Source organism: Mycteria americana, chromosome 9 (assembly GCF_035582795.1).
Source record: "Mycteria americana isolate JAX WOST 10 ecotype Jacksonville Zoo and Gardens chromosome 9, USCA_MyAme_1.0, whole genome shotgun sequence".
Taxonomy (NCBI): Eukaryota; Metazoa; Chordata; class Aves; order Ciconiiformes; family Ciconiidae; genus Mycteria; species Mycteria americana.
Window position 1 is genome coordinate 22,064,005 of NC_134373.1, and position 26,114 is coordinate 22,090,118.

Sequence of the window (26,114 nt, forward strand, 5' to 3'; positions counted from 1 at the left end):
AGTTCTGAGTTTATGCCATTGTTTTATTGTCACCTTGTTTAATTTGTTTTCAGTTCTTGTTAGTTTTTATATTAGGAACAATAGTGTCATTTCCGGGAACTTCCAAGCTTCTTAGAATAAGGCCTGCTGCAATTGCTAAGGATATACTCAAAATCTGATTTTTATTTTCTTACGAAGATGGCTCATCCTACAAAATCCTCTTGAGCAGCAAGTTTGTGGAAGTGATCTAAATGGTTGAATTTCAGTGTATAGTAATAATAGCAGTCAGTAGAGAGTCTTTTTTACATTTTACAAGCTTAGACTGACAGTTTCAAAGTGATCCAAGAAATTATGCATTGAACTCCCACTACCTTTGAACGAGTTGGAGGCAACTATTTTATCTCTTTAGTTTTCTCCAAGAAGCTTCAGTAAATAACTTAAATCCCCCATCTAGAAGAGTTATAATGATCAAAGACTGAAAATCCTGCAGGCCTCCTGGTGCAGTGAAGAAAAGTTTGAAAAGGAATTTGAAAGACTTTCTATGATGTAAAAAAATTGAAAAGACCACTGTGATAATGGTACTGGTTTTACATGAAAAATTATATCCTGTTACGAGTGTATTGTATTGCTTGTGGTTCTTGGAAATAATTTTTTAATTTTAAGGAAATAGCAAAACTGATTTAGTGCTGGGTTGATATTATCAGTAACAATGAGATTGAATATTCTTTCCAGTCGCTCCTGTTATTACAGTTGCTAATACTTTCTTTTTTCTTTTCAGGTATCAATTCTTGTGCATCGTCCCCCTGTAGCCACCTCTGCTTGCTTTCTTCATCCGGACCACTTTTTTTTTCCTGTGCTTGTCCTTCAGGATGGATGCTTTCTCCTGATAACAGGAACTGCATGAGAGGTAGGGCAGTAATAATGAGAGATGAAAAAAAAGACCTGACACTGTCAAATCAATCCCCCTGTCAGGGAAAAAGCATACTTCAGATCTGTGGGCTGATGCTCATGAAATAAAACTTTGGGGCCATTCCAGGCAGACTTCATTTAGGATGCATGGAATGTACTTGGCCTAAAGGTTTGGAGCCAGGTTTTGGAAGGAACTCAGTCAGAGATTCAGATGCTTCATTTGGGTAAAATGGATGAACTCAATTTTCTTTTAAGCACTTTAAAGAAGCCACATTTTAAAATTTCTCAACACATTGAATGTTTTGCTGTTGGAATACATCTGGAAGGAGCTTAATATAAGTTAAAAATAAAAACATACTCTGGCAGAATGTTGTCCTTCTCATTATAAATATTCAGCCTGGAAACCTGTTTTTAAGAGTTGCAATTGTAAGAATGTCAGGATGCAGGACTAGAAGGGACTTTCTTGGTCACTCAAGTCTGTTTCCTTCTTGTCCTTGTCTACCATATCATATGTCCCCTTTCACCAGTCAAGCTCCAGTTTAAGATTAATTTGATTTCTTGCCCCTAAAACTCACTGAACCTCACAATTTTGATATTTGGAAACCTTCTGATTTTCTGTTCAAATATAGTCTTTCCCCGGTTTATGCCCATTTCTTATGCCATTTTGTCCTTCGGGATAAATAGCACCAATAGTTCTTCTTCATCCCTGGTATATGTTCTTGTTGTGGTTTAACCCCAGCTGGCAACTAAGCACCACACAGCCGCTCATTCACCCTCCCCTCGCCCCTGGTGGGATGGGGGAGGCAATCTGAAGAGCAAAAGTAAGAAAACTCATGGATTGAGATAAGAACAGTTTAATAATTGAAATAAAATAACAATAATAATAATATTAACAATAATAATAAATTTTAATGAAAAGGAAAACTACGAGAGAGAGAGGAACAAAACCCAGGAAAAACAAGTGATGCAACCACTCACCACCTGCTGACTGATGCCCAGCCAGTCCCTGAGCAGTGATCACTGCCCCCCAGCCAAGTCCCCCCAGTTTATATACTGAGCTCATATGGTATGGAATAGCCCTTTGGCGAGTTCGGATCAGTTGTCCTGGCTGTGCTCCCTCCCAGCTTCTTGTGCACCTGGCAGAGCATGGGAAGCTGAAAAGTCCTTGACTAGTGGAAGCACGACTTAGCAACAAGTAAAACATCTCTGTGTTATCAACATTATTCTCATACTAAATCCAAAACACAGCACTACACCAGCTACTAGGAAGAAAATTAACTCTATCCCAGCTGAAACCAGGACAGTTCTGTTGTATATATTTGAAGTGACTATCACATTCTTTCTCAGCCTGTATTTTGCTCAGAAGTAAGTCACAATCTTTTGGTTTCCTCTAAACAGAAGAAATGCTCTCCTTGTTCCTCATCACTCTCTTCAGCCTGTCGGAACTAATGCATTTTGGAATTCAGATCAAAATTTCACAGCTTGAGCTTTTTCCCTCCCCAGTGTAAAAAAATTAGTATGCCAAGTGCAGGAGGTCTGGAAACACAGCCTAAAATTACAGATGCTACAGGTGATGCAGCTCTAACAGAGCTAACCTTTGCAAACAAAACTTCATATCAAAAAGTACCACTGAACTTTCTTTGAACAGTCCACAGACCTCAATGATTTGTAAAAATCATTTAGCCAATTCATTTAAAAAAAAAAAGTCACAAAAATTCAAATTACTGGCCGGCAGTTTGTGACCAGAAATTTGACCAGATTAGTTTTGTCAGATGAAGCATTCATTATTAATTTTTCCATCAGTTGTACAGACATAAAGTGTGCTTTGGTGCCTTCCTAATAAGGAAGCTTCAAATCACTGAAATTTAAGTAGAAATTATCTTTGGGATGAGATAACACTAGAAATCTCTGTCAGTCAAAGGATCCTTTTCTTTTAAAACTATCTGAATTTTAAAAGCCGTATCACACTGTTTTCCTGCTTGATATTTATCAGTGTGTTCTTTAAAGACTTGTATTGCATTCACATTTTTCTTGGCAGCAGTAAGAAAATTACCAATTTATATAATCTGTGATGAAGTGCAAGTTTGTTTAATCTATTAAAATAAAAAAAAAAGGGGGGTTTCTTTTAGAAATCCATACTGGTTTTAGTATGTGCAGGCTTACCAAGGGATCGTGATGAAAGAAATGGAACATGGCAGTGATGAAGCACATGCATGTGTAGAGGTTGACCCAGTTCTGCTACTGAATTGAACTACTGACAGTTCTTATCTTTATTTCCCACATGTTGCAAAGTTCCCTGTGTCTACTTAGGTACAGTTGTGGCCCTTTTATAAATTACATAATTGCTCAATATAAATTGTGTAAGAGAGAAATAGAAATATCCTCCTGTGAAGCACAATTCTTTTAAACTATATGGGCTTATTTTTTCTTTTTAGATGGAATTTATATATTTAAAACAGTATGTAAAAAACATCTACAGATTTTGGGAATTTTTAAAAATAATGTATTTGCTGAAGGTCAGCACATCAGAAAAAGTTATTAAAAATACACTGGTTCCTTTCATGGTAAAAGATTTTAATTATTGCTAATTATTACAGAGGACTAGGCATTTGCCATTTGTTTGGTAATATTTACTATTATCCTTATCCTTGCTGTCATTGTTTACTTTAATAGGCCAGGATAAACTTTCAGAGGAAAGATTAAACTGAGCTGCATGCATTTGGTTGCCCAGTGTCTCTACAAAACAATGATATTGCTGGTCTCTGCCTACTTAGTTCACATATTAAATACTGCTATCTTTATGTTGATGGAAAGGCATTGATTCTAGGATGGCACCATTTCTAGCTTTACGTAGGATGAAGAATGCTAATATTATAAGATTGCCTTTGCACTTACTTTACTTTAAACTGCATTTCAGGTTGATGTTAAAGATGGTAAGGTAGCAAGCTGGCTTGGAAGCAAAGCAAGGAATTTGTGTGTATTAAAATCTTGCATTAATATGGTAAATTTGCATATTTAATATAACAATACATTAATTTTATATGGATTATCATTTGTCATGTAAACCTGTAGTAAGTTTAAGAATTACAGAAGTTTTATTAATGTCTATCTGATGAAGCTACACAGATTTTAGACCTGTATAGCTCAGCAAATTTGCTCTATTGTCCATTATACGAATGAGGAATAATCAGACTGTACAGATTTGCATAGGTGTTAAACTTAAAGGAAGCAATCAGCAAAAAATTTTCTGTAGAATATAATTGGTTTAAATGAGACTATCAAACTTCTAAAGTACAAACAGTCTAGCCTAGAGAATTCACATATCCGTATTTCAGCAGGATTCAGTATTGTTGTATTGTGTACAATTAGAAAGGGAATAATGCCTCCAGGGTCTTGTATGCATTGGAACAATTTCACGTGAATTTAGCTGTTCTTTGCAAATATTTTAGAGAAGAGCAGTGGCATGCCATGTTCTTAGGGAAAAAAAAATGGAAGAAGTCCAGGAATTTCACAGGCAGAGCTAGCTATATGTCTTCAGTCAATTATTTGCCAAAATGTGATTTTTGTGCTGAGACAAACGATATCTAAGCTTATGTCAAATTTGACAAATAGTTCCAGATGCCAGAGAGAAGTATGGAGAATAATTTTTGAGACATGCAATGTTGTGGTGGTTTGTGGTTTTTCATGTCAAAATTTTCACTGCAAAATTTATATAAAAGTATTAAGCAGCCAGTGACGAAAATCAAAATAAAAAAAACAAAACAAAAAAAGTCTTTGATCTCTTATAAAAGAGGCAGTGGGTTACTGCTACCTTCTATGCAGCAGTAGCTGCCCAGTTCCCTATCAAGTGGTAGCTTGAGCCTATGGAGAGGCTAAAATTTGTTCTCCAAAGGCAAAAAGCACAAGGAAGAGGGGAGTTGGTGTTCAGGAGATTCTCTTCCCCTACTCCCTAGCAGATGAGAAATGGAGTTGCTGACTCAGTCTACAGCTCTGCAATGTATTTTCTCAGATTATGTGACTACATGCCCTTTGTTAATAAGATTTAAGCATAAGGGTACAAGTTTACCTAAAAGTAAATACACTGTAAGGGAGGGAGTATGTCTACTCCTTTAGAGATAAAACAAGAAAACACAGTACTGCAGTTATATTTATTATTAAAGATCAGCAATTGCTGCTGTGACATTGTACCTTGCTTGTGAGTCCTGCTCAACAGGCATTAGAACGCATCTCAGGCATGTCTTGGAGAGCCCTCAGAGCTTTGTCCTGCTGGTTCCCATTCTCAGAGATTTGAAAAAGCTGCTCAGAGCAGCTGCATGAATGTTCTTTGTCCCTTGGCCAGCAGTGAGTGATCCTGCCTTATTTACTTCCTCCTTCTCAGAATTTGCTTGCACATGCATTGTGATTGCAGAGTGCTGAAACTTGAAATGTTACAACAATTACAATAACTGATAACCTCATTCCTAGTGAGGGAACAAACTTACAGGTAAGTGGTTGCAAAGCATCACTGGTAACATTCAGCCATTCTCAGCATCAGGGAACCTTTTGGTGGGAGAGGAGCAGTATATCATAATGCCATTTTCTTGATCAGAAACAACTCTGAATTACATTATGTGTTTTCACAGTTGAACACCCTTTCCTTATTGCTGTAAGAGATAATATAATTTATGGAATTTCTCTGAACCCTGAAGAGAAGACAAATGATGCTATGGTTCCAATAGCAGGAGTTCAAAATGGTGTTGATGTTGACTTTGATGACTCCGAACAGATGATTTATTGGGTTGAAAATCCGGTAAGTTAGTATTTGTGTTCAAAATGTGCACTAGAGTAAGACTTTCTATTTTAAAATAATGTTTTTGAGTGAAACATATTAGCATTGCAGGTAAGAATTTTGATAAATATAATTGAAAGGAATGAAAGGGGTGGGTGGGTTGTTTGTTTGTTTGTTTTTTGTGTCGTCCCCCCCCCCCCGGATAAGATAAAGAAGATTCATGTCTTCTGTAAATTAGTTTTCATCTTTGTCAGCTGAAATATTTGATTAATGCTATTTCTGGCTCAGCCAGAGACATGAACAGGAAATACTGGAAAGCATTGACAGAACCATACTTTCAGCTCCCCTTTGCTATAGTCCACTCTTTCTCCTCTCTCTTGACATAGGACTTAATTCTGCAAACACAGCCAGAGCACTTCTCCATGGGAGCAGTACATTGGACACAGTGGCACTAAACATTAGAATGAAAATACATGCGTCTAGTCTGAGCACTTAATGAAGTAACATAGTAGAGAGGCATCTTTTTCTTTAAATAGAAAAAAATGGTTGCAAAGTCACAACAATTTCCAGGTAGCACATATGTGGCTTATAGATCTAAAAAAAAATTTGAACTGATTTTTAATAGCTGATTATAATTGACTAAGTGTTTTTAATGCTTGTCCTGAACTAAGAAACTATATGTGTTCCCTAAGGCTAACTTGCCACAAAAAATTCCCAATTTTTGCAGGATTGGACACTTCAAAAAAAAAAAAAAAAAAAAAAAAATCTGTGGCAGTCTGGGAGATGGATATGGTAGAAAACTGCTAATTCAGCAATACATGTTCGCTCTTGGAAACTTAAAAGCAGTTCTTTTTTCAAGAAAAGCAGTGCTTAGGTCCTGGAGAAGTATAGTGGTAGATAAGGAGATTTCCATAGTTACGTTTTACAGAAACAATTCACACTAAGTTGTTACCTTTCATCCACGCAAGATTTACCTTTTTTTCCCCAACCTGTTTCCCTTACATTTTGCAGGTTTGAAGTAAAAATAAGTTTAAAAATCATTTTAAAGCCTTTTCTGTGTCACTCATAAAGGAATTAGAATTTATTTAATTATTTATTCTTTTAAAATCGGAATGTTTAGTTCCCATGAAGTATTTAAATAGACCTATTTAAGCAAGCGTTTGGCCAAGGTACTAGATAAATACTCAGGAACCCATCTGATCCTTCATGCAGTCTGAAAAAATGTTCTTGACAGATCTCAGCCAGCAGATACAGCTGACATTTACAAGAGGTTGAACAGTTCTGTAGGAGGCCATGGGCTGATATATCCATTAACAGAGCTGGCAAGTGAAATGCCAGGTGCCTCTGCAGGCTGAGTGCGGGTAAGCGCTCTATTTCAGCTAGGTCTGAGCTCCAGCCTGACAAATGTGTGACTATGGGCTGTGCGCCCTGTCTGTACCCCTGACCTGCAGGCCTCAGGCTGCTGTTGCTCCCAGAGCTGAGACACCTGTGCCAGTCATGGCTTGCTCTCTAAAAAAAAGGTATTTCTCTAGTTTCTAATGACAGAAGCGTATTTGCCTACTTTCTTAATTGTAGTGCTTGCCCATTACCACAAGGCCTCTTCCTTAACACCCTCTTTTGCCTCCATCCATTGCATGTTTGGGTTTTCCTGGGGTTTGTCTACACTTGCATTGTTCATAGCTGTGATTTCATTGCCAGCGTTGGCAACAGTTGAAGCTGTAGTTAGAGCTCAAGTGAACATCCATCAGCTTGTTCACCCTGTCTGAAACAAACTCAGAAAACAGAGATAAATATCAGAGTCCTCCTTATTCTACCTGAAAAACAACTCCAAAGTGTTTTTACTGTCAGCTGTCATGTTCCATAGGTTATTAATTGTAAATGTCAACAATAGGCAGGAGAATTCCTAACTGTCTTTAAAGTGCCTATCATACTAGACACTGTTGTAAATATTCAACATCCGTCAGGCTCTCAAAGTAGGGTTTATACAGTACCAAAAGTTATCCTACTTTCCTACTTTTTTCTGTAGGCCTAGGGATTCAAGGACAGGTTAATTTGCAAATAGCACTACATTGTTAGGATTCAGGAAGCAGCACTCTACTGGTGTCTTAAGAAATTCTACCTATTTAAGCCAACAGTGAATTTGGCCTGGAGTTCTTGTTCAGATTTTTGCCATCTGATATGTTGATTCCTTTGTGAAGCACCATTTTCAATGCTGCACTGATATCATGGTAACAAAGCGATGAAGAATATGCATGGACCGAATGATCACTGGGTGCTTTTCCTAAAGCTGATTCTACCTTGTTTCTGCTCTGAGATGGCAACTGCAACCTCTTCTCCATTGTTTACTGCCTGGGCCTGCTCTATGTCTGCCTCTACCTCCTCCGTTCCTGAACTGGGCTAGCGTTAGCTGCACAGCTTCTGTCTTCAAGTGATGCAAAGTTCAGGCTCTAATGGTGCGCTCCGCTTCTGTCCGTTCGAGTTGGCAGTGCCCCTCTGTCTTTCTAGCAGAGTGCCAGAGCAGAACAGACCTACTGCGTGTGTTGCCTCAGTGAAGTACTGGGGTGGTGGGTCCCAGTGCTACCTTGTCTGGGAGCCTGCACCACAGAGTGAGATCTTCCCAGGACAGGCGCAGCGTGTCTGCATCAGTGGAGGAGGAAGTAATTAGTGAGGAGAGAGAAACAGATTTCAACACTCGCTCACAGCTCCCCTAACCCTACTGACCTCTTCTCCAAAAGCCTTAATAATGTGCGATAACTGCTGGTATTTAAATTCTGCATCAATACTATACTAGTTGTGAAAGATTCACGTGCTAATACGCAGGACTTGTGCAGAACTCCTGTAAAACTGACATAACCTGAAGAAAGCTCAGGAAAGCAGCTATAGCTTGGCTTGTCTCTCTGTTTAGTGCTTGTTTATATCGTGCTTTAGCATCACGGGCTGTAGCTAATACCATAGAATCTGCAAGTCATAAGTGGTCATTTCAAGGGTTACCCTTGTGAAAAAACCTGCAAGGATAATCTTAGTCTTGATTCTTGCTATTACAGCTTATTAAATATCTGGTTCTTAAATATTTATGCATGGAGAGAACACTATTTTCCTTTACTAGATTTCAGGTATATCCAAGATGGTTAACTGAGGTATCCTGGTAAAAATTTTTTGATAATGAAATACAAATCACAGAAATGTGACTGTATATAGCTTAAATATATACAGTTCAACCTTGTAAAATATAGTAATTTTATTTCTGTTGATCAGGTTTTGGTTGGTGAACGGTGTATCCTCTTCACACTGGATAATTATGATTTACAATAATATTTTTACCATGTTTATGCATTGAGCATATACAAATACATTTCTCTCTACTAGATTTTCCTTTTGCTAAGAAAAGATTGTAATATAACGTAAGTGCTCATGTAGTTGGAATAGAACAGTGTTTTCTGCTCTCAACATTTTTTCACTTTTGTTATCTTTTTTTCCAAGGGTGAAATTCACAGAGTGAGGTCAGATGGAGCCAACAGGACAGTTTTTGCTCCAGCAGCTGTTATTGGTGCTCCTATTGGTCTGGCATTGGACTGGATATCTGCAAACCTGTATTACAGTAACCCAGGGACACAGTCAATTGAGGTAATTATTTAAGAGGGACAACTGGAAAGTAAGAGCCTAGATTTTTCACTTCTGTGTATACAGGTTGAAATTAGTAATTTTTTTTTAGTGAAAAACTGAAATTAGATTTATTTGAAAATGCAGTCTGTAGAAAAATACTTTACAAACTTGAAGAGGTAAACCTAAATTTGAGCATAGTCAAAAAGATTGAAAGCAGTATATCCTGGGAACTTTATTTGTGCATAGATTTCCCCCCCACCTTTCAAGTCATTAGGCTTCTGGTGTTTGACACACAACCTCTCTGATTGCTGGAGTTACTATTATTATTACTGTTCTCACTTCAAATCAATGATCCCAATGCAGTGTTTCTGATAGTAAAGGAATGTTGCCATCAAACGCAATAAGATTCACTCCCAAATACTTCGGTATCATATTATGTAGCTTTCTGGAGACTAGCAGTCTGATGGTATGTGAAGGATAAAGTTGCCATTTAGCATAGGGAAATAGAGGATAAGCAATATATAATACAGTAATGACTGTGAATAAGCCCAGTCATTAATGTCCTTGTCTCAAAATATAAATACATACTATTACATTAAAAGGCAGCTAATTTAAACAAATAAAATTGAATACTTTCTAAATCAGCATTTCATCAACCCGTTCAGCCTGTAATACTTTTGAGATATTATGGAAGCTGAAAGAGTAACTATTTTTATACCTAGGATGCTTACTTGTTAACATAGGCAGGTTCTAAGCTGCAAGCAGCTCATTCAAGGGGTGCACGTTAGAGAAGGGAGATGGTTAGAGTACAGAACAATGTGCTTTTTCTTTATAGTATTTAAGAGAGTTTTCTGCACTTTCAACTCCCTGTGGATTTAGGCTTCCTTCCTTTAATTTGAAAATCTGTCATAAGTTCTATGTTACATGCTCTCATGAGTTCAATGTTTCCATAGGTCCTGAAGCTGCATGGTGACATAATGTACAGGAAAACACTGATTACCAATGATGGCACCTCTCTGGGAGCTGGCACGCCAATTGGTTTGACAGTTGATCCAGCAAGAGGGTAAATTTCCAAAATTGCTGTTGACTTTGCACATGAGTATATTCTCCACATTTTTCCTAATTTTTAGGGTCTTCAGCTTCCATCCTGGATTTGACATGGTTTTGTTGTTTTCATATTTGTGCAGAATTTATTTACTCTTTTTAAGCCCTAGACAATAATTGTGTGGCTTCATAAATTGTTGCACGGATGTTCATTCTCCTTAGTTTGCCATATACCTACATGGTAAAATTTTTTGATTAAAAAGGATCTCAGAATATTTTGATTGTGAAAAAAATCTCTGAAAAGTGGGAACCCAGAGTAGAGAGAACTCTAAAGTCTTTCTTTAACAATATCTTGTGATGTCTGTCTTGAGGCCTATCTATCGTAGAAAGACACACTACATAGGAAAAATGTCACATGTTAAATAGCATAGCACTAAACACGATTTTACTGCTTTCTCCCAAAAAGAGCTGTAATTTGCTTTTTTTCCAACAGAGTACTCAAAATGGCAATATGATGCTTCCCCCCCACCCCCAAATCACAGTGTTCCATAGGACCATATTAGTAATGAGAGAGTTTTGCTGGTGACTTGGCAGGCTTTCAGATGAATTGATGCCTGACTTTTTGTCTCTAGTTGGGAGACTGGCTGCCATGTGCCCTAAGTGTTCTTCAGCAGCTGAGGCCAGAGCAGTGCACATATTCCCCAGAGCCAGATAACGGAATTCTGTTTCATATAGATTTTTTGAACTTGTAGTTTTAATTCCAAATTGGAACCAAACTCACTGTTGAAACCTTGCAGCCATCTGTGAAACAGAATTATTATTCTCCTGCTTTCTTGTTAATAGTCCTAATACTCTACTGAGTTTACCTGCTGACGGTGTTGTGGGATGATACAGGGGAGGCTATGGATTTCTAAAAATTGTTTAACAGGCATTGTTCTCTTTTTCACGAGAAACAGGCATTTCGCTTTTTCGAGGCATTTCGCTTTTTCGAGGCATTTCGCTTTTTCGAGGCATTTCGCTTTTTCGAGGCATTTCGCTTTTTCGAGGCATTTCGCTTTTTCGAGGCATTTCGCTTTTTCGAGGCATTTCGCTTTTTCGAGGCATTTCGCTTTTTCGAGGCATTTCGCTTTTTCGAGGCATTTCGCTTTTTCGAGGCATTTCGCTTTTTCGAGGCATTTCGCTTTTTCGAGGCATTTCGCTTTTTCGAGGCATTTCGCTTTTTCGAGGCATTTCGCTTTTTCGAGGCATTTCGCTTTTTCGAGGCATTTCGCTTTTTCGAGGCATTTCGCTTTTTCAAGAGAATAAGCATTTTTCTCTTTTTTTCAAACAAGATATCCTTTTCATTGTGGCCTGGTTCAAAGTGATCTCTGTTCAGCACGTACTGAAGTATTTGGCTGATGAAGGAGATGAATTTAATGGACCAGAGTCACTTGAGCATATGCTTAATCTCTGTTATCAGCCTTGCTAACAGATGTGATAATGTGTGTTACAGGAAGCTGTACTGGACAGACCAGGGAACTGACAGTGGAGTCCCAGCAAAGATTGCCAGTGCAAACATGGATGGATCAGGCATACAAACCCTCTTCACTGGCAACCTTGACCATGTAGAGTTCATTACCATTGACATTAAGGAACAAAAGTTGTACTGGGCTGTTACAAGCACAGGAGTGGTAGGAGATATTTTTTTAATAATTGCTTTTTTACCTGTTCATCTGTCTCTGTGTCTGTGGTTCACATGAGTAATTCAGTTACTTTAGTTTACTCATGTAACTGGGAGTTGCAGGACTGAGCAAAATCTGAATAACTGTTGTTACTAATTACCATTAAAAATATATGATGGATTTGAATGAAAAATCAGAAATCACTATTGGCATCCTGCTGACCCTTTCCTTCCTACCTTGTATATTAAAAATCTCATGCATGAAGAGATTTTAGTAGCATATGTTGCATTTTAATTTTGTATTGTAACATTGAACTTTTATTATAAGAAATGTAATATTAAGCTTTAAACTGATTTCTTAGATTGAGAAAGGCAACGTGGATGGTACAAATCGTGTGACTCTGGTGGTTCATCTTTCTCATCCATGGGGAATTGCTGTCTATGATACCTTTCTGTACTATACTGATCGAGATTATGAAGTTATTGAACGAGTTGACAAGTCCACTGGAGCAAACAAAGTAGTACTGAGAGATAATGTCCCAAGACTGAAATGCCTACGTGTGTATTACAGAGACAGTGAGTATTTGCTAAAGCGGTATTTCAGGATATCCAACTTGTGAAAACTTGAACTTCCCTCAGAGACAGAATGCATGCTCTTTCAAAGGAAGTGGTTTGGTTATGCTTTCAGGAAAAGTGTCGGTAATATTTTACCTGGTTTTGGTAAAGAAATGTTCCACCATCCAGTTAAGGCATCTATTGGCACGTGCAGTTTTACTAAAATATTATCAATGTAATATTGACTAAATAACAAATTTTATTAGTTTGGCTTCAAATTTATATATCCCTTTTATGTGATTCTTGGCCCCATTGATCTTAGATGACAAGAAATCAGCAAATCCGTTGCTAATGCTTAAGTGCTAAAATGTACAGTGATTAAGATCTTTATTTTTGTCAGCTGGTTGTTAATACTATGCAAGTATAAGAATTTGGTTATATATCCACGGGAGTTTGTGATGATACAGTACAGATTTTTATGTCTTGCCATGTGTGTCTTGCACAGATTCTGCTGGTTCCTCAAATGGCTGCAGTAATAATATTGGAGTTTGCCAGCAGCTTTGCCTGCCTGTACCTGGTGGATTATTCTCCTGTGCCTGTGCTACTGGCTTTCAGCTAAATCCTGATAACAGAACCTGTTCCCCATACAGTTCATTTGTAATTGTTTCTATGCTTTCTGCAATTAAAGGATTTAGTTTAGAGACATCTGATCACTCTGAAGCCATGGTACCACTGGCAGGAAGAGGTATGTGAATATTATAGTAGGAAAAAATCTTATAACGCCTAATATTTTGGCATTTCTTGCTGGCATAGCACATGTTTTAAATAAATTAGTTTATATCAAAGATAATTAATTATTACTTTTCAAAATATTTCAGGACGAAATGCGCTTCACGTGGATGTTCACATGCCTTCTGGTTTCATTTACTGGTGTGACTTCAGTAGCACAATTTCTTCTCAGAATGCAATACGTAAAATTAAACCTGATGGTTCTTATTTTAGAAATGTCGTTACAAATGGAATAGGACGAAACGGGATCCGTGGCATTGCAATTGACTGGGTAGCAGGTAAGCATAGCTGAATTTAGGAGAATGTTATCCTTCACAGATTGTAAAATTTTTTTTTTTACAAACATACATTTTTTTACACAGCCAAACATAAACGGATCCCAGTGGAACCATTTTGAATGGAAGTCCTATGATTTTAACTTGTCTGTTTATGGACTGATTTTAAAACAAGAGGAATGGCTCTTATGTTTATATATATGTGTAAAAATGAAAGTTTATCAGAGCAGATGTATAGAACCTTTTCTCTCATGATGCTCTCATATTTGTCTTGGGTCTCTCTTCTTGTCTGTGCATTCATAAGTAGCTGTTGTTGAGTGCACTACTATACTTTACCACCAGAGTGAAAAACATGTACCAGAGAAGAGTGCACAAAAGTTGTCTGATGACATTGTTAATAAGAAAGAAGAACTCTTCATCTACCCTCAGATTGCTGTGTACAAATCCTATAAATTATAATGAAAAGTAAAGAAAGCAGAAGAAATACTTTGTCTTTGGACTTTAATTTCCCCACTTGCACTTCCTGTTTCTATTTAAACATATTAGAGATTAATTCAAATATTAACTCTTCAGACCGTGTTCATCAACTCTTAAGTAGCTGACCATTGCCATTAATACCTTTATTTTATACGTATATGTACTATATATATGTTTTGCAAAAGTTCTTCTGTTGATTGATAGGCTTGTTGGGATGAGTTTTAGAATAATCATCTGCTGTGTATGTGTACACTTAATTTAGTTACTGTATACAGTGCTGTGCCATAACATGGATTTCATAGTTGTGTGTTGTAAAAGGTAAAGTGAGTACGGAAAGGCAAGCCGAGGGCTTAGATTAAAAAAAAAAAAAAAAAAAAAAGTACACCTAAAGAACAACTGTAGTTAATGCACTTTTGATCTTACACCACTGATTTTCCCCATGGCAATCAATGAGGATTTAGAAATTAATTGACTATTGTCAGTTTGGGTGTCGTCTTTCTAATTCCTCAAAGTGTAGGCAAGTACCTTATGCTTCCAACTACTAAGATGTTTATGGATATTCGTTTTATGGTTTAGTATTTTGTCAGCTCATGTTTCTCAGGTGTTGATGCTATATATTAACTTTCTGTTTTGTTTTTCGGCATTGTTTTTTTTTTTCTTCAAATACAGGAAATCTTTATTTTACAAATGCATTCCTGACAGAGACTTTTATAGAAGTTTTGCGTTTAAACACAACTTATCGCCGTGTTCTGCTTAAAACTACCATAGATATGCCAAGGCACATAGTAGTCAACCCAAAAAACAGGTATCTGTTCTGGGCAGATTATGGGCAAAATCCGAAGATTGAACGTGCATTTCTTGACTGCACCAACAGAACAGTTCTTGTGTCTGAGGGCATTGTCACACCTCGTGGGTTGGCCATAGATCACAGCAATGGCTACATTTACTGGGTGGATGATTCCTTAGATATGATTGCAAGAATTCAGCCTGATGGTGGTGATGTTGAAATTGTGCGTTATGGCAGTCGCTATCCAACTCCATATGGTATAACTGTCTTTGGAAATTCGATGATCTGGGTGGATCGGAACCTGAAAAAAGTCTTCCAAGCCAGCAAGGAGCCAGGCAATACTGATCAGCCAACAGTAATACGAGACAACATTAATTGGCTCAGGGATGTTACCATTTACAACAGTAATTTCCAGTCACGTTCACCTCTTGATGTCAACAACAATCCTTGTTTGGACAACAACGGAGGCTGTTCTCATCTGTGTTTTGCCCTGCCTGACATGCAGACACCCAAATGTGGTTGTGCCTTTGGAACACTAGGCAGTGATGGCAAGAGATGTTCCATTTCAACTGATGATTACCTGATTTTTGCTCTTGAGAATGCCCTCAGAAGTATCCACCTAGATCCTGAAAATCACAGTCCTCCCTTCCGCACAGTCAATGTGTTAAGAACTGCAGTGGCCTTGGATTTTGACAGCATAAACAACCGAATATATTTTACCCAAAGTTATCCTTCAGGGACAGGAAGCATCAGTTATGTTAGTATTTACTCAGGAATTGGCTCTCCAACAGTAGTTGCATCTGGTAAGTGCACTGAAATGTGATACAAAGTAATTGGATATTGGAAAAAATGGACTGCAGCACCTAGCACTAGTTTAGCAGGTATTTTTATACTAATGGTCAAGGTAGACTATTTAATTAAGATATCTGATGAAATGCTCCTTTTGACTCTTCTCCTCAGTTTTTTCCTCTTCTGAGATTCTTATTTCATCTTGATCACAATGAAATGGAAATATAAAACTGGTTAAATATTATTATATATATAAATTATATGTAATAAATTAAAATTATATATAGTAAATTAATATTGTGGAGTGAGGGATGATTCCTGCTACTTGGAGAACAGCAACCAGAATTTAGGTCTATGTGAGGAAAAGGTCTTTGTAACCTTACTGCATACACAGGACTGCCTGAGTCCTAAGTATTAGTTCTTCAGATTTTTAAATGGACAAATTTGCATTGATACCAATGGCATTTCAAAGAGATCCTTGGTGTTGCCACATTATAATAGACAAAGAGTATTGCAATATCACAGGAAACCATACTGAACTTGTGTGTGTTTACTTGCATGTGTCTAAGACCTGGGGACTCCAGATGGCATAGCCTTTGACTGGATCAACAATAGAGTTTACTACAGTGACTACCTCAATCAGACTATCAGCTCAATGGCTGTGGATGGATCTAACCGCACAGTGATTGCCCGGGTTCCTCGACCAAGAGCTGTTGTATTAGATCCCTGCAGAGGGTATGTGCTGCACTTTGTATACTTTATTTTGACTGCAGGTGAAACTACAATTTAGACTTTGACCAAGACTGCCATATACTTCCTGTTCTGAGCCCTACGTTCCAGCTGTGCATAACTGTCCTAGAGCTAACGCTTTAGGTTAAGTTTTCTAAGCTGATCTCAGCCTCAGAGATCTGAATTTTCTTCTGAGATTTTTAGAACATTTATGAATGTGTAGTGCATGGGAGTCCACTTAGTGAGGGTAGGAGTCAGGTACTGGGGGTAAATGAGAGCAATGTTCAAAGCAGGTGTTTGTCAAGAAACTAACCATCCTCCATTTGCTGTGTAAGGCAGAAAAACAAAAGGTATTTGTTGAAACCAAGATTTCTTCAAGAATATCATATCATGATAATCTAGTAGCACTGTCAAGAGATCTCTCTATTTAGAGTCTTATATGATCTTTCTCTTTTTCTGTTGTATTTCCTGAGTGCCTCAGAAGAATTCTTGTTTCAGTAACAAAAAACATTCCTTCAGAGTCTGGGTGCATTACTGTATTATACTGTATTTCTAATTTCATTACTAATTATACTGTATTTCAAATGAAGAAAGATAAGAAAGAGACTAATTGACTTTACTGGATTCTCATAGGAGCTGGAAAAACTTTTCTGAAGTTCACTCCAGTGGACACCAGTGATTGCTGCTAGAAGATTTCCTTGTCAATGTGGGCCAAAATAGAGGGAGAAGTTCTTTTCTGCTAGTTTTGCACTGCACGCTTCAGTGAGGGACACCAGGATGGAAATACCCTGGAGCAGATAAGAGCTTTGTGAGCTTTATTTGCTGAAAATATAACCTTGTAATCATGTTATTGACAGGTATATGTACTGGACTGACTGGAGTTCAAATGCAAAGATAGAACGAGCTACACTTGGAGGAAACTTCAGAACACCTATTGTGAGCACCAATTTGGTATGGCCAAATGGGCTTACCCTGGACTATGAAGAACAGCAGCTATACTGGGCTGATGCAAATCTGTATGTATTGATAACACACTTGTTGCTTTACATTTGGTTAATTTTTTAATAGATCTATTATTTAAGTTTCCTCATCTTTTAAACTGTTTTTCAGCATTTCATTTGAATTTGGTACTTTGTATTATAGAATATTAAGAGTTACTTAATAGCAATGCAATGTCAAGTCTTGATATTGATGTGGAACTACTGTGCAATAAGAAGTTTTGTTATGCCACAGTGTAGATTTAGTCCACTGCTTTATGGCATTGATACCCACTGGCAGTTTGTTCATCTTGCATGCAACTCAAGACTTTTATAAGCATCTTATCTAACAAATACAATCCCAGTGCACATTTTACATCATTCATTGCTCATGGTTAATTCCTGTCACCTGTGGAATTTGGCATGATGTTCTTGCCGTTGCCTACCAGACAGAACTCTACCCTTCAATTTATGCCACCAGAATTTCTGCCATCAGCAGGAAAGTTTTGAAAAATAATTTAGTTTGTATCCATTCAAATTCACCCATGGTCTCGGAGAAATCACTGCAGCAATCAGACCTTTCCCCTCTGGTTCCTTCAGCACAGTACTACTTTTGCAGGCTTCTCCTTTGCTGTGACAGAAAAGTGATGTCTGTAATGTAATAACTCTTATGGTCTGTGCCTCTATTGGATCTTCTGGGAGGAAGGCATTCTTATTTGGATTCATCTGTGCGCAGGAGGGCAGGGCACCTGTAAATAGGACTCTCTATTTTAAGGAGAATGCAGGATGTCAAATGAGACATCCTCTTTTGTCTTTCAAACTCTAGTTAATGGAGGTAAGGGAGCATATGCTTAAACATTATGGTCTCCTTTTATTCTGACTTTCACGGGGAGGGCCTTTACCCCTTCAGAGGAACAGATACCAGCATGGGGTAAGATATGAAGACCAGACACTCAAAAATGCCAGTGCTCCTTAGCTCTGAATGCACCAAGGGAACACAAGGGTGAGCCATATATTCTCCTTCATTTTTACTCTTGCTTATTCTCCTCTTGTTTATGCTAGTCTCCCAAAGGTGCTATCCTAAAATAGTGTTTCTGTTCTTTTGTTCTAGACCCTCCTATTGCCTTGTAAGTATTGTGACACCATTGGGCACACATGCAAGTCTTGAGATACATCTCAAGTAGATAGAACATATGCGCTAGTTGAACACTGTTCCTTTCCCATATGTTCATAGTTGCTGCATGCAACATAGTAAGAATCCCTCACCAGATAGCATGCTGACATTTGGGAACTGTGGCATAATAGAGGGAAATTACCTGAGCCTGTGTTGCAGGAGAGGTGCATTTGAGCTTCTTTTCTGTTGTAGAAGTGCAATTTCATAGAGAAGTGCTTTCTTGCACTTTTCCCACAACTGTTATTTCACATTAAAGCTTTTGCCTTATAAAGTGTCCGTCTATTATTATTTTCCTGTAATAATTACTAAAATTCTGGTTTTTTTCTTCTCCTGCTTATATGAAATGCAGCTTTTTCCTTCCTACTAGTGATGACAAAGGAGACGAGCTGTTCAGCTTGTTGAGAAATTTCTTATCTGCTCATTTTCTCTCAGTGGCTGTTTCCATTCTTATTCAACCCACGATGCTAGTCTAGTAAATGCCTTACAATTGGTAATACCATTGGTAATAATTAAATTTTGTCTCTAGCGGAGACTTAAACATACAGTTGCTTTGAGGTTAGATAAAATAAGTTCAAGTGATTTTCTTACTGCTAATGCTAAGTTGTTGGAGCATTTTTGTGTTTCTGTGAGAACTCTTTTGGTGGCTTGAACCGAAGGGTGGAGCTTCCGCTTGGAGTCTCCAACAACAACATTTGGCCCTTCTGACTTCACGATCAAGAGGTATTGGCCATGCAGTGATGAACAGGGAGAGAAGCTGCTAGCTGGAAGAAAATCACCGGGTATGATGTCTTTAGTCCCACAGCTTCCTTATCCTTACCCTCCATAGAGCCATTCTGGGATTCTTATTAGCTCCTTTTCAGAACTTGTACGTGAAAGATGCCACAGCCTCTTAGCGAATTGTTCTGTTCCATTGACATTGCACAAACACCACTCCACTTCTAAGGCATTATGCCTTTATACATAAGCATACACACTGTCCGACCTCTATCTGCTCTTTAGACAGGAGTATTAAGAGCAGTGCAGTTGAATGATACTATACTTGATGGAGCAGACAACCCGAAGTGTGTTATTTCTGTCAGTAAGCTGACTGGCAGCCTTGCCATGTGAACATTAAAGTGTGACTGAACATGAAGATGCTGGGAGCTGGAGGCAAGGAACAGCCTTTATCCATGCTCATTCTTGTTCTACTATCTTCAACTTGCTGATAGTACCTCATTTCAGCATTTACTGATATCTTGATGTTTTTCTGTTAAGCTCTTTCTCTTCCTTTGAATAATCCCATCTGTTACTGGTTAATTCTTCTCGTTATCCTCATTGCAAATAACTTTTGAACATCCTCCATTTTCTCTTCTCTCATGCTTTATTCTTGTATGGTCTGCCTATCTTGTATGGTCTGCCTATCTCAGACAGGAGTCTGTGTGGTAAAAGGAACCTCTAACATTTAAAATCATTTTATAAACAATGCTTAGAAATAATGTCCTTGCATGAATAGCGCATATTGACTCTCCTGGCATCAGTGTGTCTTCTCCTGCTTCCCCACTGACCTTTGCTGAAGTGGTCATTAAGGGTGGGAATGGCTGAAGCAGTGACAAGGTGGTTGTGGGTCAGTAGGGCTGTCTGTGTGAGTGAAGAATGGTTCACATACAGCAGAACGCATCTATCACAGAACTTGTAATTGAATCCTGATTTTCTGGGGCTCCATAAGGTCTTGCTTGTTGGAATTTTGTTTATCATTGCAAATACTGTTCCTAAGGTAGAATCAAAGCTGGAAGATCAATGAGGAAGAAATGTTTATCATACACTATATATTTGTGGCTATTAGATGTTATATATGTGGTGGTTATTATCTGTTAGAACTGTTTTTCCCTCCTGTATTCTTATGTGAGAAATAGCAGAAAATGCATGTTTATAGTCTCGTGAATTTACTTGTATTTCCTGATTGTGTAAATTTGGATCTGCAGAAGATAAAACTGAAATGAAAACATGTCCTATTTCATGGGACTGTTGACTTTCTCCTGGTACAAGAGGTCATTAACATCATACCCATTCCAAAAGTGTATTCTCTCATGAAGTTTTGCATTCAGTTTAGCTCTTAGTAGCGTAGTTGTTTGAACATTTCGATCTTCAGCCCAATTACTTGCAGTGCATTATTGTGTCAGTATTATAGAGCTGCTACTCTGCATCACTATTGAAGCCATAGATTGGAAAATTTGAGATTTTTAACTCATAACAGCACCCTACATATTGGTGCACGTTACTGAAGTGGTGGATACTAGTTGCCAGACTAATTAGGGCATGGCTTTATACATAAGTTAAAAGACTTCTTTCTTTTAAGACATAATAATTTATTTGTTATTTTAGGCAGAAGATCGAGCGATGCACTCTCACTGGTACAAATCGTGAGGTAATTGTTAGCACTGCTCTGCATCCATTTGCAATGACATTGTTTGATCAGCATATCTATTGGACAGACTGGAACACACGAAGCATTTACCGAGCTAATAAGTATGATGGTTCAGATCAGATTGTAATGATCATGAATCTTCCACAAAGACCGATGGATATTCATGTCTGGGCAAAAAGTAAGCAGCAGCAGTGTACCAACCCTTGCAACCAGTTCAATGGTGGCTGCAGTCACATCTGTGCACCAGGTAAGCTGTTGTGCTTGATGACTGTAAGCTATTAGTGTTGCCTGTATTAGAGTTCATAGTATAACAATTTTAGACACACGGGGACAGCTGAAATATTTCTTAGTGTTCCTAAAAGTTTAATATTTATTTTATTTATAAATGCAATCATGATGATTGCCATTCAGGGTCATGGTATTTTGCTAGCACACCTGAGCGTTGTGTCTGAGAATGATCACAAATAAAAATTATGGGTTTTTCTAATTTAAACCAAAACGTTGTTTTCTGCGGTTTTAAGGTTTTTTTTCCTCTGGGATGAGACATGAAGTGAGCTCTGCAGCATATGGTTACCTTAGGAATACATACTGATATGCTGTATACTGAACAGATGTTTCCTACCACATATTTAAAAAAATCTTTATGGTCACTATTTCTTTATCACATGATATTATGAAGTCTTTCCCTAGTGATTAATTTCCAAAATAAACATTTGTACTACCTCATTTTAAATGTTGGACAATTACGAAGAAGATAGCACAGAATTATTTCTATCTACACTGTGGGGTAGGTGTCCTTTTGAGTCATGGAGTCCAGAGACATACTCTGTATCATCAGCTGCACATTGGGGTGAGACCTGACTGACATATGTATCCCATCTTGTATCTCTCTTTGTGTAAGGAGAGAGTCAAAGTGCTCCAACAGGTCACCAGTCCAGATGGCCAGGAAACCAGAATGGCGGTATACTCCAAAGAGCATACTTATTACAGAGCTGTTTTGCATATTGTGGGTTTTTGGAATTTATGATCCTGGACTTTGAAAAACTCCTTTAGTGCCTGCTTTCATTTGTAGCATCTTAAATGCCTTTAAAAATCTGTCTTGCCTGAAAACAACTCAAGCTTCTCATTGATTTTGAGAAGAGCAGTTAGTCTAGGAGTTTTGAAAACCCTGCTTTGATTTTGAGGGATAGAGCCTCAGCTGGTGTAGCTCTGATATTTGAAAGCATCAGATGCCATCTTGCTGCCACCCAAAAACTATTTGGACAAAAAACAAATACTGAGATGCTCCAAGTTTTGATCTCAGTTCCTCTAGGGAACTCTGGAATAACTCTTGTGGGTTTTAATGGGTTTGCATATATTTATCTGAGATAAAAATCTGGCTAAGCCACCGCACTTCTATCTAAGCAGATAGATCTTACAGGAGTTGTGAGAATTTCATTGCTTTTTCCAGTGCTACAGCTGTGAATGGTTTCATAGAATCTTATCTAAAGCATCAATGTTGTATTTGTTTCATTTTTTTGTCTCCTCTTTTTTTTTTTAACTGTCAACCATAAATTTAGGTCCAGCTGGTGCAGAATGTCAGTGCCCCTCTGAAGGTCGCTGGTATTTAGCCAATAATAACAAGCACTGTATTGTGGATAACGGTACCAGGTGTGATACTGGTTTCTTCACATGCCTTAATGGGCAATGTATCTCCGAGCGATGGAAATGTGACAATGACAATGATTGTGGTGATGGCAGTGATGAGTTGGAAAGTGTGTGTGGTAAGCATTAAAATAACTGCATGAGAAAGTGATGCATACTCTGTCTTGCCTGTACTGTATTCTCTCTCACTTTTATGGCTTTATGATCATGGATCTTATGGCTGTAGTTTGGAAACAATCCTTTGCTTGCTCACAGACTTGAGGTCTGAATGGCTACTGATTTGCTCTAGAATCCAAAAGCACTATAGTGTTGAATTTTTATCATATATAGCCAATTTCTACTTTGTTTAATTCAAATATGTATTTTACTTTTCATGCAGTCCGTTTTGCAGCTGTGTTTGCCCTGGCAGGTAAAAATATTGTGATTTTACTTGTTACTTTGTCAGAGAACTTAGATTATGTTTTATCCATGTTTTTTTTTAATTTTTTTTTAATTTCCTGCAGCTTTCCATACTTGCCAGCCAACAGCTTTTACCTGTGGTAATGGGCGATGCGTACCCTATCATTACCGCTGTGATCACTACAATGACTGTGGAGATAACAGTGATGAGGCTGGCTGCTTGTTCCGAACTTGTGACTCCCACACAGAATTTACTTGCAATAATGGAAGGTGTATATCTCTTCAGTACGTCTGCAATGGAGTAAACAACTGTTACGATAATGGCACATCAGATGAGAGAAATTGCCGTAAGTTTATCCTAATTACCTAGTGCCTATTTAAGTCTGGCTCTTTAGACCAAAGAAGAGGCAAATGTGTTTGTGTGTGAAGAATTATGACAAAATAAGCAAAGAGGATAGAAGGTTTCTTTATTTACATTACAGATTCTGCTTTGTGTTATTTGAAGCAAATAGAATTGTTAAAAGATATTCTGGAGTACCCTAAGATATTACATAATAACTGTTGCTTTAAATAGTCTGCCTTGATGCAACAAATGCTCATGCAGTGCTTAATGTTAGGTCTTGTGAGTAATCCCATGGACTTCAAAAAGATTATTTCAGATGAATTGGATGCAGGGCTTATATTTTTGTAGGATTAGCCTGGAGTTTGACAGTGGGTTTTTACTTTGTGTCATGCCATATTAATTATACTAGATTTAATCATCAGGAGTGTATGTTGCGACTCTTATACAGACACAGTTTATATTTATTCTGTTTAAAATTCTATGCCTTACAGCTCTCAAAAAGTTATCAGTTATGTTTGTTTTCCTTAAGATGTAAACTGTGATTAGTTCAATATTGACTACTGTTGCAGTTAATCAAACTAATCATGTCTTTGCACTAAGATTACATTCTTCAGTGGAAAACTTATATCTGGAGTTAAAGAAATTGATGAAAATGTATTTAGAGAATTTTTTTTACATTTTTGTGTGCACACTGGTTTGGTTTTTTTTTTTAACATTATTTGTGACAATTTTTTTATTCTCAGTGAAAGCTGAATATTTGAAATTCCTGGTCTATTAGTCATTTGTAGGTGGTCTGATGATTAATACAGTACCAGCTGATTGCAATTACAGGCATTACAGTGTGAATACATGTCAGTTTACATTACCTCAATCCCAAGTATTGGCATGTGTTTCATTGATCATGTTTTTGTCAGGATTTTTGTCAATAAAAGCAATTGTCTAACTGTTTCCATATAGCACAAGCAGTATGAGTGCACTTTAGCATGTGAGTGACATTTAACAATATTATGTATCTTTCAATGAGATACAGCGTAACAGTATTGACAAAAGCTCTAAAGAACTTTTGCTTTTCTTTTCTCTCCCTCCTTAAAGCGGAGCGCACTTGCCAGTCTGGTTTTACAAAATGTCAAAGCACAAATATCTGCATTCCTCGAACATATTTGTGTGATGGTGATAATGACTGTGGAGATATGAGTGATGAGAGCCCTACTCACTGTGGTAAGTTAATAGGGCCTCAGTTACTTTTCTTGTACTTCAGTAATTTATTCCACTGCTCTTTACCTTTGACATACTTCCAACTGTTCTCAAAACATCTGCTCTTGTAATACTGAAGAGATATAAGGTATATGCATTGTATTATTAGCTCTCAATTATCTAAATCATACTTTTATCTAATAAAAAAGATCATAATTTTTTGCAGCATTTTTACACAGCATTTGAGGGATCATTCCTTTTGGTTATTCTGCTCTGTATCCTTTATGGTTTTACAAGGTAATTGGCACTTAAGTATTACAGCGAGTTGGCTTTTTGTGGAACTTTAACATTAGAATATTTTTCCTTCTAATCAAATGAAATTGTATACAGTCTCAAATGTAATTTCTTTTCGCTCTTTCATGTAGTTATGTATGCCTTAGCATATGATTCGTTCATTGTAGCTTCCAGTTAGTATATAAAAGTGTCTAGTTTTCAATCAGCCTTAATTACAAATCAGCTTATCTTTTCTAGTACAGACATTTGTATTAGGTAGTAGTCAGGTAGTACTTTTGCTATATAAAATGTTTTGAATCAGTTTCTAAAATATAATGGATATTTTCAGATAATACTTATTTTTAGTATTGCCTGAGTGGATTATTTTTGCTTTCAGTAGTTTTCCTAAAGGTACCTGCCTTGAATTAACTATGCCACAATTTTTCTAAAATATGAGTTCAATTTTTCTAGCTAGAATGTGGCCACTTTTATCTATGGACCCCTTTGTGTCAAAAACATGTGGCTACATATACAGATGCAGTGAGTCTTGTGCTGCTCATGAAAGGTGTGCTTTGTCCCTTCTACTGTTTATGTCCCAGCAGCACTGCAGAATAACTTAAATTGAGAAGCGGTGAAGGGCAAGAAAGACAGAGAGAAAGGGAGAATTGGAGATGAAAGAAGCCCCAAGACATTAATGAGCAATGTGTTAATTGCCTTTGATTTCCATCATTAAAGGCACATAGAAGAGCAAGTTAAAAGGCCAGACTGGGTCCTTTTTGGTATCTTGAAACCATCAGAGGGTAAAGTTGTTTTACAAAATAGTTATAAAATAGTTGCTACTTTCTTAGCAGAATTCAGGGTGTGACTTACCAAGACACCATTAGGGTTCTGAGAGTTTTACTTAAGAAAAAATAAATTGGAATGATATCACCCCTTTCCTTCTTGCAAGTGCAGGGTCAGACACCCATTGCTGCAAAAACAGAATCAATATCCATGTTCTCAGTGTTAGGAAAGTATCAGTAACTACTGAAGAAATTATCAAACCCACTATACATGCCAGGATCAAGGGGCTCAGCCAAAGTGCAGAAGGAATATTTGCAGCATGCTTAGCTGGAACTATTCAGTGTTACAGTTTGTTCTTCACTGCCATTAAGAAAAGTTTCCTACCTCCAGGTGAAGAAAAATTGGTGGGAGAACAAGGAAAGCATTATCTACCATTAGATATTATTTCCTTACTGCACATTTTGATTCCTTGTAAAGCATGGAATCTGCTACTGCCTTGTTTGGGCACTGGAGAAATGAGTATATTGGACTGTGGTAGTTTTCTTATGCACAAATCTCA

The 26,114-nt window shown here is 37.5% G+C and overlaps 1 protein-coding gene across 1 annotated transcript in view; it reads left to right on the forward strand.

Moving 5' to 3' along the window:
* LRP2 (LDL receptor related protein 2) overlaps positions 1 to 26,114 on the forward strand; it is a 131,813-nt gene that overhangs the window by 63,443 nt on the left and 42,256 nt on the right. The window contains exons 31-45 of the mRNA XM_075512067.1: positions 758 to 886; positions 5,511 to 5,677; positions 9,137 to 9,280; positions 10,213 to 10,322; positions 11,796 to 11,973; positions 12,326 to 12,539; positions 13,024 to 13,263; positions 13,397 to 13,585; positions 14,729 to 15,649; positions 16,205 to 16,370; positions 17,222 to 17,380; positions 20,877 to 21,166; positions 22,479 to 22,682; positions 23,067 to 23,309; positions 24,398 to 24,523. Coding sequence (XP_075368182.1) covers positions 758 to 886; positions 5,511 to 5,677; positions 9,137 to 9,280; positions 10,213 to 10,322; positions 11,796 to 11,973; positions 12,326 to 12,539; positions 13,024 to 13,263; positions 13,397 to 13,585; positions 14,729 to 15,649; positions 16,205 to 16,370; positions 17,222 to 17,380; positions 20,877 to 21,166; positions 22,479 to 22,682; positions 23,067 to 23,309; positions 24,398 to 24,523 — 3,480 coding nt within the window. The remainder of the gene's footprint in view (positions 1 to 757; positions 887 to 5,510; positions 5,678 to 9,136; positions 9,281 to 10,212; positions 10,323 to 11,795; positions 11,974 to 12,325; positions 12,540 to 13,023; positions 13,264 to 13,396; positions 13,586 to 14,728; positions 15,650 to 16,204; positions 16,371 to 17,221; positions 17,381 to 20,876; positions 21,167 to 22,478; positions 22,683 to 23,066; positions 23,310 to 24,397; positions 24,524 to 26,114) is intronic.